At 34.5% G+C, this 18,201-nt stretch overlaps 1 protein-coding gene across 1 annotated transcript; it reads right to left on the reverse strand.

The window, feature by feature from the left end:
• Positions 1–689: 689 nt before the first annotated feature.
• Positions 690–17,925, reverse strand: LOC122019661 (ATP-dependent 6-phosphofructokinase 6-like). Its single transcript, XM_042577117.1, has 14 exons — positions 17,492–17,925; positions 16,709–16,755; positions 16,595–16,634; positions 16,392–16,454; positions 16,170–16,307; positions 3,218–3,376; positions 3,084–3,137; positions 2,721–2,789; positions 2,512–2,641; positions 2,178–2,218; positions 1,826–2,050; positions 1,588–1,636; positions 1,367–1,521; positions 690–1,179 (listed from the first exon to the last, which is right to left on the reverse strand). Exons 1-14 carry the CDS (start codon positions 17,780–17,782, stop codon positions 1,009–1,011), a joined length of 1,632 nt encoding a protein of 543 aa, XP_042433051.1. The 5' UTR covers positions 17,783–17,925; the 3' UTR covers positions 690–1,008.
• Between the last annotated feature and the right edge of the window lie 276 nt (positions 17,926–18,201).

Below are 18,201 nucleotides of genomic sequence, written 5' to 3' on the forward strand. Positions count from 1 at the left end.
AACACTTGATTTGGTTCACTTCAAAATATTTAGGTATCTTTTATTTAAATGATGGAAATGATTATAAATATAGATTTGATAATAAAATCGAATAAAAGAATAAAAATAAAACTCATCTAATTATATGAATTTAATTGATTTCAATAAATTTAAAATATTTTTAAATTATCATTCTGAAACCCACAATTCAAACATTATCTTTTATTATTATTCCTAAACCTATCAATTAAACATCTCCTGTTACTAAAATCGAGATAAGGACTATTTTAGCACCATTATTAAAATACGTCACCTAAATCATGCTATGTCAGAAGTATAATAAAATAAATAAATAAATTTATAGTCCACCCACTAATACTGCCGAATTAGCTAGAAGATAGCAGCTTTACTTACATATTTGGAGCATAGACATAGACATTTGAAAAAAAAATTCCTCACACTCGTAATGATTTGATATCTATTATAAGTTAACTTTTTAATTATCTTCCTTTATATAATTTTACAAATAAACTATAAATGACGCCTAGAAAGAACGTAATTATATTTTTTTGTAAGAAAATAAAGACTATAAAAAAAAAAATTCTCCCCGAACTGCTACTAAGTCAACGAATCATCACCCAAAAGAAGAGAATATTTTCTCATATTCCAGATAATATTTTAAGAGAAGTCTTAAAACAACAACGACAAAATTATAATACACAGTAGGACTATATATAATAATCCTTCCTAAAAATCTCATATTGACATCAACTTATTACACCGAATTACCTTTTATTCAAGACAACATCACTATTACTACCTCACACTAGATAGCATTCCAATTGCATACTTCTGAACTAGAAGACAGCAAATTTACAAAACGTAGCTCCATTAAAAAAAATAAAAATAGGATGATCTAACGTGGCTCCATGAAGCACCATATGATGGTAATGCATGGTACAAAATTTATTTCCATATACAAAAGTCCATATATTATTTGATATCATTTTGTTTTCGAGTTCTGACCTGTTACTTCGATGCAAGTTCGTTCTCGACATAAACCTTTTTCGGTGGCTCTCTTGGAGTTTTTATTCCTTCGATGTACTCAGCGCTCAGAAAGCTTGGTTGATTGGTGGAGGATAGAAGCCTTGCCCACATTCTGTCAGTGATGACCACCTTGTTTCGCTTTTGGGTAACCCTCTGGAGTTGTATTTGTAAAAGAAAGAAAGATCAGCATGTTAGAGAACTACAACAGCCGGAAACAGTTTTCGTTGCTCCATGATTTGTGATTGTGAAGCAATTCTTTCGACTATAGGCTTATGTCGCTTAAATAGTGAACTACTTTTATGTTGTGAATGTATAACGAAAAATAAAATAAAATTCTTACATGGAATGGTATGTACGTGTGCCTGCCATTAACTAGGCCAGTTGTAAAACCAGTGTATCCTGCCATTGCCCCATGAACAGCACTTTGTGCCAAAAGAGTGCAGTAGACATTGTCAGAGGCAATACTGGGAATAGCTCGGATCATGTAGGTCGGATCTGGTTATCTAGCTGCATGTTAGATTCAATTTTCTACAAGGACAAAAGGTTAAGCAGTCACTTTACCTATGTACTTGAGATTAATCGCCATCTTTTGGTTGCTTGTGAAATAACCCTACACGACACCGACGAAAAACACCAGTCAATATATAGCATTTATTATTCAAGGTTATATGGATGCTTCATCTTATGTCATGCAAAGCGCCATAACCTTTTTTAAAGCAAGCGAGAGAGTTTTTAAGTCATGTGGCAAAGCATAATGTAAATCAAGAATATTCGTGGTGATTTTGTTGTGAACTTTTACCTTAATCTTTTGAGATAACCATAATCCTATATCAAGAAGCAATTTGTTTCCAGAAGCATCTTCGTGACCTGTGGGTTGAATGCTTTCGGCGACAAGTTCTTGTCCAGCACCCTCGGCAACAACAATAACCATGTGCCCATTGTCTTTCAACCTTTTTTCTATATATTCAAAAAGACCACCTTTCCCTTCCAAATAAAATGGTGATTCTGGGATTAAGCAGCAATCCTGAGAAAACACAGAGGGGGAAGGGCATTTGAAGACATTGGCAAAGAGGCAAATGAATACGAAGTAATCATTTATTGAGATTGTATATCTATAAAACAGGATAACCGATAACATATTAGAGGCATACCACATCCCTACTGGCAAGAGTAGCATACATCGCAATGAATCCTGCATCATGGAATCTCATTAAATACAACATATGACAGTATCAAGAAGTTGCTAGATCCATCTAAGAAAGTCTCTTGATACTGGAGAAAGGAGCTTCTTGACGTTTTTTAAAAAAAAGTCTCCCAATTCCTTGGCACGAATAGTAGAGACAAGAATATAAATTGCAATTCGTTACTGTAATTTTCTGTTTTCATTTTCTACTTTTTGAGAATTTATTTTTAACATTGGTTGCAAGTAGATGGCATTACCGCTTTAATTAGGACATACAAACAAAAGTAGAGAATGAATCGTACCACTGTGGCGACCCATAAGTTTGACAACTCCTATGCCATTCTCAACACTTTCAGCTTCTACATGTGCAGCATTGATGGCACGCTGGGCCTCTTCGACAGCAGTATCGAAACCAAAAGATTTGTCTATGACCTGAGGAAAAAAAGAGTAACCGTTGAGTAATGCTCTTATGCAATTTAAACAAATAGAAATAATAAAACTAATGAAGTACCATAATATCATTATCTATTGTCTTTGGAATCCCAGCAACAGCAACTTGAAGGTTACGTTTTCGTATTTCCTAAAAGGCAGAACGGGAAGGTTATACTTGCTTGGATTATCTCATAAATTCAAGGGCTTAGCAAGAAAAGGAATTCATAAGAGACACAGGACAAGCATTTGTCGACAAAAAACGAAAAGAGGGAAAGTTGCAGAAATCTTGTCATCAAGGACCAAATGACCCATGAGCTATGCTACTGAGACAAATTACAATAACACACATGACAAATTATGAGGATGCAAATGAGGGTCTCTTACTTCAGAAATGCTTCAATTAGAAGGCATGGTAGAGTATTTTATGTTTTATTTTTATTACCTCAAAAATCAGGGAAGCTCCCTTTTGTGTTCCATCTCCACCTATAATATAAACCTGAAGAAATGACAATAATCCGTGAATCCTTCCAAAAAAAAAATATAATATTTTTATTAAAAAAAAACATGTATGTTTACCTGATTAATACCACGATCTTGAATGTTGTCAACTATTTTCATAGCATCATGCCCACCTCTTGATGTTCCAAGGACTGTACCACCACGCTTGTGAATATCATTGACAATCTTTGGTGTCAAAGGCATAGTGTTGCGAGCATAGAATCCCCTATAACCACCCTGTATATGTGAACTACTCATAGGTATGTGACAAAAATAATTTGACAAGAAGACAGAATGGATGAGATGAAAAAGATACTTCTAGGTATAACTTGTTTGAAAATGGAGCACATGTTATGTTTGAGAGGTGTCTTAAGACAATCACGGTTTGCACTATTTATTTTGATAAATATAGATTCACCATTTGAGTGCACTTTACTTATATGTTTGAATGGTCTTAAACTCATTTACTCAATGCCTGCAATATAATTCATAGTATGAGAGAACTTGTGATTCGATCACAACTAGTGAGAATCCCTACATGTGTAAATTATGAAAGTATTGAATGAGACTAGCACGGGTTATACTCCTTGGTCTAACCAAACAACTGTTACTCATTAGCCGGAGATATTAAGATGTCGAGAGTTAAATGGATACTAATTATGATAACTAGTTCATTAGAGCGACATGCTATAAGACTTTATATAGTTCTCTACATATATGAATAGTACTTACTGCAGCTCGAGTGCAAGTTTCCTCAACTTGAGGTATTCAAGTCACCTTGGTCACGAAGGCTTATACTTTGACATCTTAAGCAAAGCATCTTCTTGAAGGTGTGAACCCAAGATGATTGGGAATAAGTCGAAGTGTCCGAACGTGTTTGGAGAGCCCACAGAGGATTCACCACTCCTTGCGAGGAGACGTATACTCTATGACCACTTGTCAGGATTATTCCTCAAAATCTTTGCAAACATCACATATTAAGAGTATGAGACTCTTAGACACTTGTAGGAGTAATTTGAATTCACATACGAGAAAATATTACTTGGGCTAGGTGTGACGTAGTCAGTCTAATGGGAAAGACACATAGACTATGTCCTAAACCAAATGGGTATAAGATAAGTGAAAGGAATAAGGCACGACTCACTGTAGTTGCTAAAGGGTTTAAAACTAGTTCTGGAATCAATTGTGATTTTCTAGTTAATTAGGAATCATGATGTACTACTTGATCTCATTCATGATCAATCCATAATTAAATAGTTAATTATGGACGACTAAGATAAACCGAGAATCTATTGGGTCGCATGCACTACAAGTAACTAAAAGACATAAAGCAAGTTTGAGAATTCGATTTTCAGATCAAGAGATGAGATGCTTGGTTGGACCAAACAAAGAACAAATATGGAAGATATTTTGTCAGAATGGAAGCGCGGATGGGCCACATCTCTTATGGAAGAGTTAGACCATATTTGGTTTAGTAATGAACCAAATTGGTTTGATTTAAACCAAGTTGGTTTGTTTGTGAACCAAACTAAGAGGTTATTGGGCCAAATTTTGGTTAAGAAATTTGGACCGAGTTTCGACTTTTTAATCCAACCCATTAAGAGAACCTATATATTGATATAATAGGGAGAAATTTGTATGAGATTTTGATTATTCATTGGTTTAGATTTTTATGAAAAACCTAGCCTCCCTCTCTCTCTCCTCTCCTCTCTTTGCCGCCGCCCATCTCAAGCCAAGAGGAAGAAATTCTTCTTCCTTAAGCTTGTGCTTCTTTTTCCTTCTCTTGGATCACTTGCCTCTACACTTGGCTAGTATCAATCGGAGACAAACCTTGTTATTCACTGGAGTTGTCTTGAAGAACTCGACGTGGATATGAATAGAAGCGAGGTTCGTAAACCTCCCTAAAGTTGATGCCCTTTTCCCTACGCATCACCCGTAAGGTACGCTTAGAATAATTGTTATTCTTAAATTTTTATTTTATGATTTGGCTGCATGATTATATCCTACATGCATGTGATATGTGTTGTAATAAAACAGTTTTATTATCTTATTTTTGCTTTCGTTGCATGTTTTGCAAAACGCGTTAAACACACATCACATCAGACATACTCAACAGTGATATCAGAGTCTGATCGTGCTTCGACGTGATCGTAAAATTGTTTTACGAATCATACTGTCATAGATTGACTTCTGAAATTTTTTCTATTTCTTTTTTTAAATTATATATTTAGAAAGTTTCCTAATTTGTTAGGAAATTCAAATTTTAGAAAGATTATGAAATAATTTAGAAAACTTCGTTTTGAAACTATTCTAGAAATAATTTAGAAATTTTCAAGTTTAATGATTCTGAATTTTTAAGAATTCTTATTTTTGAAAAGTTTCCTAATTTGTTAGGAAAATTCAATTTTATAAAATTTTGAAATAATTTAGGAAATATCATTTTAGAAATATTCTGTAAATTAATTGCTGAAATTTTTCCTATTTTTATTATGAATTTCCATTTTGGAAAGTTTCTTAATTTGTTAGGAAATTTCAATTTTGAAAATTTTTGAAATAATTTAGAAATTTTCATTTTGAAAATATTCTATAAATTAATTTATGAAAAATTTCCTTTTTTATTATGATTTTTTATTTTTTTGAAAATTTTTCTAATTTATTAAGAAATTCTGAAATAATTGGAAAATTTTCAATTTGAAAATATTCAGTAATAATTTAGAAAATTTTAATTTGAAAAGATTTTGAATTAATTAAAAAATTTTATTTTTGGAAAGTTTCCTAATTTGTTAGGAAATTCTAATTTTGGAAAGTTTCTAAAATAATTTAGAAAAGATCCAAATATAAAAGATTATGAATTAATTAAGAAATTCTAATAATAAATTTCTTAATTTATTTGGTAATTTAAAATTAGAAAATTGTTTTCTAATTTATTAGATCTTCTTGATTGAGAATAATTTTCTAAATATATATGTAATTAAAATTTAAAAATTTATTTTCTAATTTAATTATAAGAATCTTGATTTATTAAAATTAGATTCTTAATCATATTTTATTTACGAATAATATTATGACAACTATGACATAATTTATGTTAGGTCATGCCATATATCATTTGTTATATAGATACATTAATTAAATTTAATTCTATGCCATGATTAGATGTAATTATGTCATGTGTATGTGTGTGTGTGATGCCATCATATTTGTCATGCGTGTGATGTCATATCGATAGATTATGTGCACGATGACAATGAGATCTAAATCTCTTACAAAATATTAAAACCTAGAGTCTAATCACTTGTTTGAGTTGTGCGAAAGCCAAGCTCAACTTGAAATTAAACATGTTCGAACTAAAGTTTAAAATCTCGACATGTGCCGAGGTTTCGGTCCCACACCGGAACAATACGGTTTCGATATCGTATCGTATCGTGTCGATACGATTTCAGTATTTTTTATTTATATATAGTAATTATTAGATAAATATATTTATCGTGTATAATTTAAAAATAAGTTATATATTGATTTTATAGAAGCTCTTCATGATTAAACAACTTAATATTGTTCTTAAAAAAAAAATGATCTATCAATAATTCAAATTAAAATTGATACATCATAATATATTACATTACTAATATTAAAAGGAGTGACGTGAATCAAATTGAAGGGTTCTTATAATATTTTGCTTAAATAACCTTTATAATTTTCCAATGTCCAGATTAAATAATTATAATTATATAAATTAATACAAAATACTATTTTATATATAATAATCATATAAATTAACTATTTATTTATTTATTTATTTATTTAATAATGTAAATAATATATATTTTAAATAGAAAAAAATTAGAACATCAATTAAATATTAAAATAATAAAAAATACAAAATAATTAAAAATATATAAATTTGATTTATTATAATTTTTATAAATTTATATAATTTTTTTTTAAATTTTAGAATTTTTAAATAAAATTTAAAATAGTAAAAATAATTTCAGAATATTATTTAATAAAATTTATTAATTTTTAAAAAAATTTAAATATATATTTTATATTTTATTAGGATAATTTAATTAGGGTTTATGAAAGTCTCTTTAAAATATCATAATTAAGTGGGAATTGCTTAATTTAATTGGGGTTAATTTTGCACAGTAACGCCATGCCCCGCGACACTCGCGATCGCAACCGCAACGTGTCCGCCACTGTGACGCGCATGCAACCCACGGATGCCTCCGACTGCACTGGAGGCGTCCGAGGCGTTTGGCGACACCGGAGGCGTCCGGTGACGCTTCCGGCGTCGCCAGAAACGTCGCGTCGGGACACCTGCGACGCTACAGGAGTCCCGCGACGCTTCTGGTGACGCCAGAAGTGTCTGGCGATGCTACCCACGTTGTCGCGCACGTGCGCGATTCTTCCTAGCGCACGGAATGACGCGACAAAATTGTCGTTGGCCTGGTGCCAATTTCGGTGCGCAGACGGAACAGTAAGTTTCGCCCATTCCGCCAGCTCGGAATGAAATTTTGAGCCGTGGTTCGAACCATTAAGATCTCATGATTAACAAATTGATTTTAACTTGAAGCATTGATTTGTTGTGCCAAAGTCAAGGTCAATGTGGATAGAGGTCAAGTTGAATTATATGCATATGTTGTATACTTGTTAATGAGTATGTTTATGCAAAGATCAATTGGTTGATAGCATAATATGATTGTTGCATATACACAATATATAATCGGTAAATTTGATACCTACCATTGCAGCTAAGAATGACTTATTGTGTCGAGCCAAGGTTGTTCTTATTTGAAGGGGATATCAACCCATTTGGAGAAAAATTTATCATCTCCTGTTTTTATAAGGGTTCTTAAAAAAAGGAATAGCCCAATGCACGAAGCTCCCACCATGTGGGGTCCCGGGGAAGGATCCATTGTACGCAGTTTTACCCTGCTTTTTGCAAGAGGTTGTTTCTAACATTCGAACCCGTGACTTTTAGGTCATAAAGTAAGAGCTCTTGAATTCGAAAAATAAACAGAAATTTTATTATATGTAAATTATTTACATAGAAAAATTATCTCTCTCATGTATTCTCATTTTTATATTTCTAGGTTTATCATTTAATAATGACGTCTTTGAATATGCATTCATTAATGGACTCGAATAAACTGACTGGACCGAACTTCTTGGACTGGTTTCGAAACATAAGAATTGTTCTCAAGACCGAGAAACTAGTATATATCCTTTAAAAGATATTTCCCACAAATATAGCAGATGATACAACACCAAACCAGACTTTAGCCTTTGAAAAGCAAATAGCCGATTCTGAGCTTGCGAGTTGCATCATGCTGGCCACGATGTCTTACTACAAAAACAACATGAGTGTATGAATGCTTATACAATTGTTTTTCATCTACTTGAGCTATTTGATAAGCAAGCTAGATCCGAACGGTTCGAGGTCACCAAACTACTCTTTTGCTCCAAGATATAGGAGGATTCATTTGCGGTACAATTTGTGTTGAAAATGAATGGCTACATTGAGCGTATGGGATCACTTGGATTTGCATTGGACATGAATTAAGCATTGACTTAATTTTGTATAGTTTACTCGCTAGCTATTCACATTCTGTGATGAACTACCGGATGAACCGTATTGAATTGACAATTCCAGAGTTGATCAACATAGAACCTTCTGTAACGAAAGAACAGGCGACATTGATGTTAGTAGACTCCTTAAAGAAAGGTTCTAAGATGAAGTCAAAGCATCAAGCCACTGGAAAGAAGAAACAAGCCAAGACAGTAGAACCGGCAACAAAAGGCCCATGCCATCATTGTGGCAAGATGGGACACTAGTAAAGAAATGGTAAGATTTATCTCGAGTCCGTGAAGAATAAAAAGACATCTGATGCCCCATCTGCTTCAGGTATTTTCGTTATTAATTGTCATATTATTTCCTCCGACACTTGAATATTGAATACCAGGTCTGACTCACATATATATATAATGAATACAAGGGCTAAGGAATAGCAGAAGACTCGTCAAGGAAAAATAAATCCGCGAGTTGGCAATAGAGCAAAGGTTGCAGCTATCGTCATCGGAACATATTTGTTGAAGCTTCCTAGTGGACTTGTCTTAGAACTGAATAATTGTTATTTCATTCATGCACTAATAAAGAACATTGTATTCAATATCGAAACGAGCAATAAACGTACTCGAAAAGATGATTGATTAACTCCTACTCGTGACATTATAGCCTTGGCCATATAAACAAGAAACAAATGTCCGAATTGTAAAGACTTAGCAATTCTAGAATCATTTGAATTAGATTCATTTGATACATGTGATTCATGTTTAAAAGGCAAGATGACAAAGTTACATACCGATGTATGTGGGTCAATGCCAACTCAAGCATTAGGAGGATATAGCTACTTCATTACCTTTATCGATGATCATTTACGATTTAGTTATATGTATCTTATGAAACACAAGTCTGAAGCTTTTAAAGTAGAGAAACAATTTGGTAAAAGTATTAAGATATTTCGATCCGATCAAGGTGGTGAATATTTAAGCCAAGAGTTTTAAGATTATCTAAGGGACAATGAAATATTGTCTCAATAGACTCCACCTTATACGCCACAACATAATGATATATCTGAAAGGCGAAACCGAACTTTGTTAGACATGGCTATATCAATGATAAATATTGCAAGTCTTTCCAAATCCTTTTGGAGTTATGCACTTGAGACAGCTATTTACTTGTTAAATAGAGTCCCGACTAAGATAATCTCTACTACTCCATATGAAATATGGACTAGTAAGAAGCCTCATTTATAAGCTAGATGCTAAATCTGATAAGTGTCTATTTATTGGTTACCCTAAGAAAGCAAAGGGTACCAATTCTATAATCCCTTGGAACAAAAATTATTTGTTTCAAGGCATGCAACATTACTAGAGAAAGAGTTTCCCTTACAAGGAACAAGTGGGAGTATGGCTGAACTTGATGAAGTTCAATAAATTTTAATAGACACTAAAGAGATGCCTAGTCAAAAACCACAGTCGATTACTCATAGTGATGAACCATCGGTTGAACCTATGATAACACAACTTCCTCGTAGATCTCGTAGGACACACAATATTCCTGATAGATATGAATCTTTCATAAGCGAATCGTATAACGTGTTACTTATTGAGGATGAGGAACCTACTAATTATGAAGTTCTGAAAAGTTCAGAAAGGGACAATGCTTACAATCACGAAGTCAGAAATGGATTCCATGTATGAAAACCAAGTTTGGAACTTGGTGGATTCACCTGAAGGCATTACGCCTATTGGGTGCAAGTGGATTTTTAAAAAGAAAACTGAGATAGTAATGTAATTACCTACAAAACAAAATTGGTGGCAAAGGGCTATCGCCAAAGGCAAGGAATTGATTATAATGAAATCTTCTCACAGTAGCTATGCTTAAATCCATTCAGATACTCCTGATCATATCAGCTCATTATGATTATGAGATATGGCAAATAGATGTGAAAATAAATTTCCTTAATAGAAACTTGCTCGAGTACGTATATATGATACAATTCAAGTGTTTCACATCTATTGATAAAAATAAAGTATGCAAGCTTCAACGATCTATTTATGGATTGAAGCAAATATCCCGGAGTTGAAATATCCATTTTGATGAGGTAATCAAAGAGTTTGATTTCTCACAAAATCCTTACGAACTTTATGTATACCAAAAGGTTTGTGGGAGTGTAGTCGTAGTTCTAGTATTATACGTTGATGACATATTACTCATAGAAAACAACTTGTCAGTTCTACAGTTAGTTAAAGTTTGATTGTTTAAGACATTCTCCATGAAAGATATAGGAGAAGCAACTTACATCCTCAGAATGTTTGGTTGGTCTAGAGATAGATCAAAAAGGTTGCTTGGTCTTTCACAATCTATATATAGACCGAGTGCTAAAATAGTCTAGTATGTCTGAATCCAAGAAAGGTTTTATACCCATGAGGCATGGAATACACCTTTCAAAATCTATGTGCCCATGCAGAGAAGATGAGAGGAATTGCATGAATAAGATACACTATGCATCGACGATAGGATTTATCATGTATGTTATGTACAAGACCTGGTGTATCATATGCTTTGAGTGATACCAATCAAATCCAGAAATAGATCATTGGGCAGCTGTCAAGACAATCCTTAAGTACTTAACAAGAACTAAGGATATGTTCTTGGTAAATGAAAATGGTGATATGGTTATACGCGGGTATACGAATGTCAGCTTACAGACAAACAAGGATGACTCCAAGTCCCATTCTGGATACATATTCACGTTGAACGAATGCACAATTAGCTGGAAAAGTTCCGAACAAGACATCGTAACATATTCTACCTGTGAGGCGAAATACATTGCAGTTTCGGAAGCAACAAAGGAAACGGTTTGTAGGGATGTAAATGAACCAAACGATTCGCGAGTTATTCGGAGCTCAGTTCGATAAAAAGCTCGTTCGAGTTCGTTCGTTTATCTTATCGAGCCGAGCTCGAGCTCGATTTCGAGCTCAACAATTTTATCAAGCCGTGCTCAAGCCTAAGGATATTCGGCTCGTGAGCTCGCGAACATGTTCGTTTGTAAGCTCACAAGCCAAAAAATGAGCTCTAAAATGAGCCAAAAAAACGAGTTCTAAAACGAATCAAAAAAACGAGCTCTAAAATGAGCCCGAAAACGAGCCCGAGCTCGCTTCGTTAACTATGATAATCGAGCTAATAACGAGCCGAGCTCGAACTGTTCGCGAGCTTGATAATTCCAAAACGAGCCGAGCTCGAGCCTTGTAATAAAAGTTCGATTTGAGCTCGAGCCGAGCTCGAGCCCGAATATAACTTAAACAAGCCGAGCTCTAGCCTAATACTGTTCGGCTCGGTTCAGCTCGTTTACATCCCTAGCGGTTTGGATAAGAAGTTCATCACTAAACTAGGAGCGATTCCGACCATTGTTGAAGCATTACCCACTTACTGCGACAACACGAGCCATTGTACAAGCAAAGGAACCCAGGTCTCACCAGCAATCCAAATATGTGCTTCGCCGCCATCATCTGATCAGGTAGATCATCAGTAGGAAAGAAATACAACTCGAGAAAATTCCCACGGAAAAGAACCTAGTGGATCCTTTGACAAAGGCTCTACCACAAAGCAAGCTTGAAAGTCACGTCCTGGGTTACGGTTTAGGACACCGTGGCGATTGACATTAGTCCAATTGGGAGTATGTTATGCTTGAAAGGTGTCCTAAGGCATTCGCCTTATTGTTTGTACTATTTATTTCGATAAATATAAATTCATTATTTGAGTGCACTTTACTTATGTGTTTGAATGATCTTAAACTCATTTACTGAATGTCTGCAATATGATTCATAGTATGAAAGAACTTGTGATTGGATCACAACTAGTGAAAATCTCTACATGTGTAAATTATGAAAGTATTGAAACATTCTCTAGTCAATAAATTGATGTATTCGAACATTATCAATTTTGTAAGACTAACACGGTTATACTCCTTAGTTTAACCAATTAGTTGTTACTCACTAGCGGGAGGCATTGAGATGTCGAGAATTAAACATAGATGGTAGTTATGGTAACTAGTTCATTGGAATGACCTGTTGTAGATTTCATATGGTTCTCTACATATATGAATATGTATGTGAAGTACTTACTGTTCGAGTGTAAGTTTCCTTTGACTTGAAGTATTCAAGTCACTTTGGCATGGAGGCTTATACTTTGACATCTTAAGCAAAGCATCTTCTTAGAGATGTGAACCCGAGATGATTGGGAATAAGTCGAAGTGTCCAAAGGTATTTGAATAGCCCATAGAGGATTCATCGCTTCTTTCGAGGAGACGTATACCCTATGACTACTTGTCAGGATTATTACTCAAAATCTTTACAAAACATCACATGTTAAGAGTATGAGACTCTTAGACACTTGTAGGAGTAATTTGAATCCACAAGATGCGGAAATATTACTTGGACTAGATGTGACGTAATCAGTCTGGTGGGGACAGACACATAGGCCATGTCATAAATCAAATGGGTATAAGATGAATGAAAAGAACAAAGGCACAACTCACGGTAGCTGCTAAAGGGTTTAAAACTAGTTCTGGAATCAATTGTGATTTTCTAGTTAATTAGGAATCATGATGTACTACTTGATATCATTCATGATCAATCCATAATTAAATAGTTAAATTATGAACGACTAAGATAAATTGGGAATCTATTGGGCCACACACACTACAAGTATCTAAAAAACATAAACAAGTTTGAGAATTCAATTTTCAGATCAAGAGATGAGATATTTGGTTGGACCAAACAAAGGACAAATATGGAAGATATTTTGTCAGAATGGAAGCGCAGATGAGCCACATCTCTTATGGAAGAGTTAAACCCTAATTGGTTTAGTAATGAACCAAATTGGTTTGGCTTAAACCAAGTTGGTTTGTTTGTGAACCAAACTAAGAGGTTATTGGGCCAAATTTTAGTTAAGAAATTTGGATAGGGTTGGACTTCAAGAGAACCTATATATTGATATAGTAGGAAGAAATTTGTAAGAGATTTTCATTATTCATTGGTTTAGGTTTTTTTGGAAAAACCTAGTCTCCCTCTCTCTCTCCTCTCCTCTCTCTATCGACACCCACCTCAAGCCAAGAGGAAGAAATTCTTCTTCATCAAGCTTTTGCTTCTTCCTTCTCTTGGATTACATCATCTCCACACTTGGCTAGTACCAATTGGAGGCAAATCTTGTTGCTCACCGGAGTTGTCTTGAAAAACTCGACATGGATACGAATAGAGGTGAGGTTCGTGAATGTCGCTAAAGTTGATGTCCTTTTCCCTACGCATCATCCGTAAGATATGTCTAGAATAATCGTTATTCTTAAATTTTTATTTTACAATAATGTCTATGTGATTGTATCCTGCATGCGTATGGTGTGTATTGTAATAAAATAATTTTATTATCGTATTTTTCCTTCCGCTGCATGTTTTGCGAAACATGTTAAGCACACATCGCATCGGACATATCCAATATCACATACATGCTGTCACATGTATACATGTGACAACACTTCCTGTAGTTAACAATACTATGCGAACTCAGGATATGAGATAAGAAATCATACTACCACATCAAGTTTCTAGCCCATATTAAAGTTTACAAAACAAGCAATCCATGGAAAGAAATAATTTGGCTTCCAATTCTCAAGCATTTGTTAGTTCAATTCACATAATATTTATCCCTTCTCTGAGTAATTCTATGAATAAGGTTATATTACCAGTAATACTTAATTAAATTATTAACATTGACTAATCTTGGGTTTGATCTTCCTTACACCTACCACTCTTAATAGTACAAATCTAGCATAATCTTTCACTTTTTCTCAAATCTGGCATATCCTTTTATTTATTTTTTTCAAATCTAACATAATATTAAAAAATAATGTTAAAATCTACAACCTGTTACCGTTAAAAAGATGACATATTATCCACAACATTTTGTCAAGTCAATGAAGTTCACACATGAATATTGACATGGATAAATCAGGTGTTGCCTCTTACAACATGGATGTCAATGTCAATTACCAAAAATGTTACAAGAAGCAAACATCTAATTTATCCATAACTGCATGCATGTGCATTTTTACTGAATTGGAAAAATATTATCCATGAGTCATATCACCTTTTGAATGGAAAATAGGTTGAATTTTATCGGGTTCTAGATTGCTAGTCTCAAGATTTCAACCGTAGATAAGGATGCTAAGTGAACATGTAATTAAGAAGTCATAAGTAGGATAACCCAGGTTTGGTTATCTAGATAGGAAATTTCCAGTTCTTATTCAATATCAATATGCTACTCGAAGCAGTCATCCATTATGTGTTTGATACCAAAAATCTGGAACTCAAAAATGTAAACACATGCATAACTGATCTCTCTTATTTTCACAGGGACATCTGCATGCAAATATTGGAGCTTGGTATAGGGTATCAAAGGTAGATCCAAGTAGGACCATTACAAAGAAATCAAATCTTTTCAATACCAAATAGAAATATCATAGTCAAAACAAGTAAAACTAATGGTCATTGGAGATGAACATCTTGATCATGTGAAGTTATGTAAAGGTGCCACATGTTCTGTGTTTACACTTCACACAGAGATAACACAACGATTAGTGTACTACCGAAATAATGTTTAGGTAGGGAACAAACCACATGCACAAGTACCAAAGAAACTAATTCAACCTTTCAGCTACACTTGCAGGGATACATTAAAGCTTCAAATTATATTTGTGGAGACTGAAGCCATGCCACATAAAAATGACTAACATATAAAATTAACATGACCAGGCCATTTTTTTGTTATTTACATTATATAAGACAAGAGTTCTAGATGGTATCTGATCCCAGTCCAATTTATTTAGTACCACCCTCTAATTTACTTCCACACAAGAACAGAAAGAGGATTAGACACAGAGGGGGTGGGGTGCAGGAAGGAAAAAATTGTTGATAGAGAATATGGGGAAAAGGAAAGATAGTAGTTTGAGAGAAAAGTAAGACTCTTGAATGCCTCTAGATTACCCATATGCTTGAGAGTTCAAATAGATCCCCATACAAATTTTTATAGTTCTTATGCAATCTAGAGTTCCAATAAGTCTCCATAAAATTGGAGTTAACATTATGATCCCGAAGTTTCCCATGGACACAAATGTTCAAAGCCTTTATCTGCTTATTTTTTACATTTAAAATAGGTTCTTTTGAAGAACTTAGAAATGGTTCTCCATCACTGAATTAGCCTAAATATAATTGGTAGGTAATTGAAAACTACACCCTTTGTGGAAAATTCTCAAAGTAGATCTTAGGCAAAAAAAAAGGCATTACACATGCTTACCCATTCCATCTTGAACATAGGCATGACCATAAATACAAGGATCATAGACATAAATTTCCAAATTAGGGTTCTGGATAGACTATTTTAAGGCAGTTTAGTTCAAGTAATCCTCACCTGTATGCCAACAATTTTTTTGACGCCATACATGTAGGATAATCCACATACTAATTCCCTGATCACAGTATTAAGCCCAGGACAAAGGCCTCCACAAGTTACGATGCATGCATAAACATCTTCTGATTCAAAGTATACCTAGAATTAGGTTCAAAGCATACATTCATTAATATCTTCCGTGACACTTAACCGTTCAGCAGTGCATGCAACAGAGTACCATACCCTTTGACGAGGACCAGCTCGTCGAAAATGGATGCCTCTTGGGCTGCTTTTCTGAGCCACAACCTAAAGATGTAACAAATACAAATTTAAATAAAACTTCCCTTTTAAGGGCAAGATGAAAATGATAGCAGAGGTTTTACCTCACCATTTCATGTTAAAAGAAAAATACCCATTTCCAATATTTATGAAGAAAGTGTACTTACCTTCTCTGGAACAGTGTCATCCGCGTTAACAAAATACTGACTGGAAAATGGATATTTTACTTAGTTATTGCTGACAAAATTGTAATCAATAAAGAATAATACTAGAACACATACTTTACAACGGAATAAGCTGGATTATCTTGGAGAGGATTTGAATATGTCTGCAAGACAAGACATAATTTTGCTTCAAAAAAAAAACAGAAAACACAGATGCATACATGTACTAATAAAAAATACTTGACAATCATCAGAGGATAATATTCATACCATAATCATGAACGGCATGCAATGTTTGTCCATGTTGATTCATTTCTTTCCAGTTTTCACTTATTGTGACCTACTTATCTTCACTCTTGATAAGCAATCAAACAATTAACTGATTTAGGCTGCATAGGCATGTCCTAAATTGGATCAGGATTCCTTTTCTCATAATTACTCAACCTATGTCAATGTCATTTTGGCCATTATTTAAGTTGGACATCGTCTAATCATCTCTAATCCAGACCAGACCTGACAGTCCACAGCATGATGTCTTTTAGATTTTTGGGGAATCGTAAATATTTCAAGTAACAGGATAGCATATCTTGCATAACCGATATGCTAAGATCAATTCATGGCCCTCAAACTAACAAAATTACATAGCATACACTACCAACAGAAACAGACTCCAACGCCACGCCTATGAGCCAAGAGAAGAAGAGGAGACCAAGTCTCCTTAAGAGTTCACACCAACAGCACCATTTCAAGGACTAGGTCATGTCAACAAGTTAAATATTCACAATAATTCCAATTTTTAAACAAAAAATGAATAATCTTAAAACCTAATCGAAGCAGCATAAAGGCACCAAAGGCAAAGAACACGATCTCACAAAATTCAACGGATCAAGCAAGACTCACGGGCAAATCGGGAAGGTAGTCTGTGAAATGCGGTACATCCTCGAGAACGTAGCCGAACTCGCCTTCCACGATCTTCTTCTCGGATGGCGCGAGGGTCGCCATATCCCCCACCGACCTAGGCCTCAGATTGGCGTAGCTGGCGGGCGACGGGAATCCTTTTCCACCGACCGTGGCGCTGAAGTCGCTAAGCTGCCGCCAAGTTGGGGAATCCTGTTCCGCTTCGACGGCAGCTCGTTGGGGATCACCGGATCCGGTGCCGGTGGAGAGTGGCGGAAGAGGAGGAGGGTGCATGGTGGCGGAGTGGTCGGAAGAGAGGAGCAGAGCGACTGAGACTATTTCTAGGCGGCGGGGAGAGGTTGGCTGAGGAATTTTGTCGAACAGACGGTAGCGTCTGGAATGGCGGCCCGCGTGGACGCGAAGCTACTTCCAGTAGTTTGTAGAAATCCGCCACCGCGATCCGATTAACGGGTGAAAAGACTATTTTGACCTCTTCTATTTGAAAATTTTCATTTTACCTTAATATTTGGATTATATATTTAAAATAAAAAAAATGTCATATATATTTTCTGTAAAAATTAAAATAATAATTTTTTATTTTCATTGTCATTAAAAACAAATGCACCTCATTTTTTGTTAAAAAATATCAAATAAATATTTTATCATATTTTTTATTTTAAAAAACTTCTTATTTGAAATGTTTTAACTAAAAT

The sequence above is a fragment of the Zingiber officinale genome, chromosome 9A (genome assembly GCF_018446385.1).
Source record: "Zingiber officinale cultivar Zhangliang chromosome 9A, Zo_v1.1, whole genome shotgun sequence".
Taxonomy (NCBI): domain Eukaryota; kingdom Viridiplantae; phylum Streptophyta; class Magnoliopsida; order Zingiberales; family Zingiberaceae; genus Zingiber; species Zingiber officinale.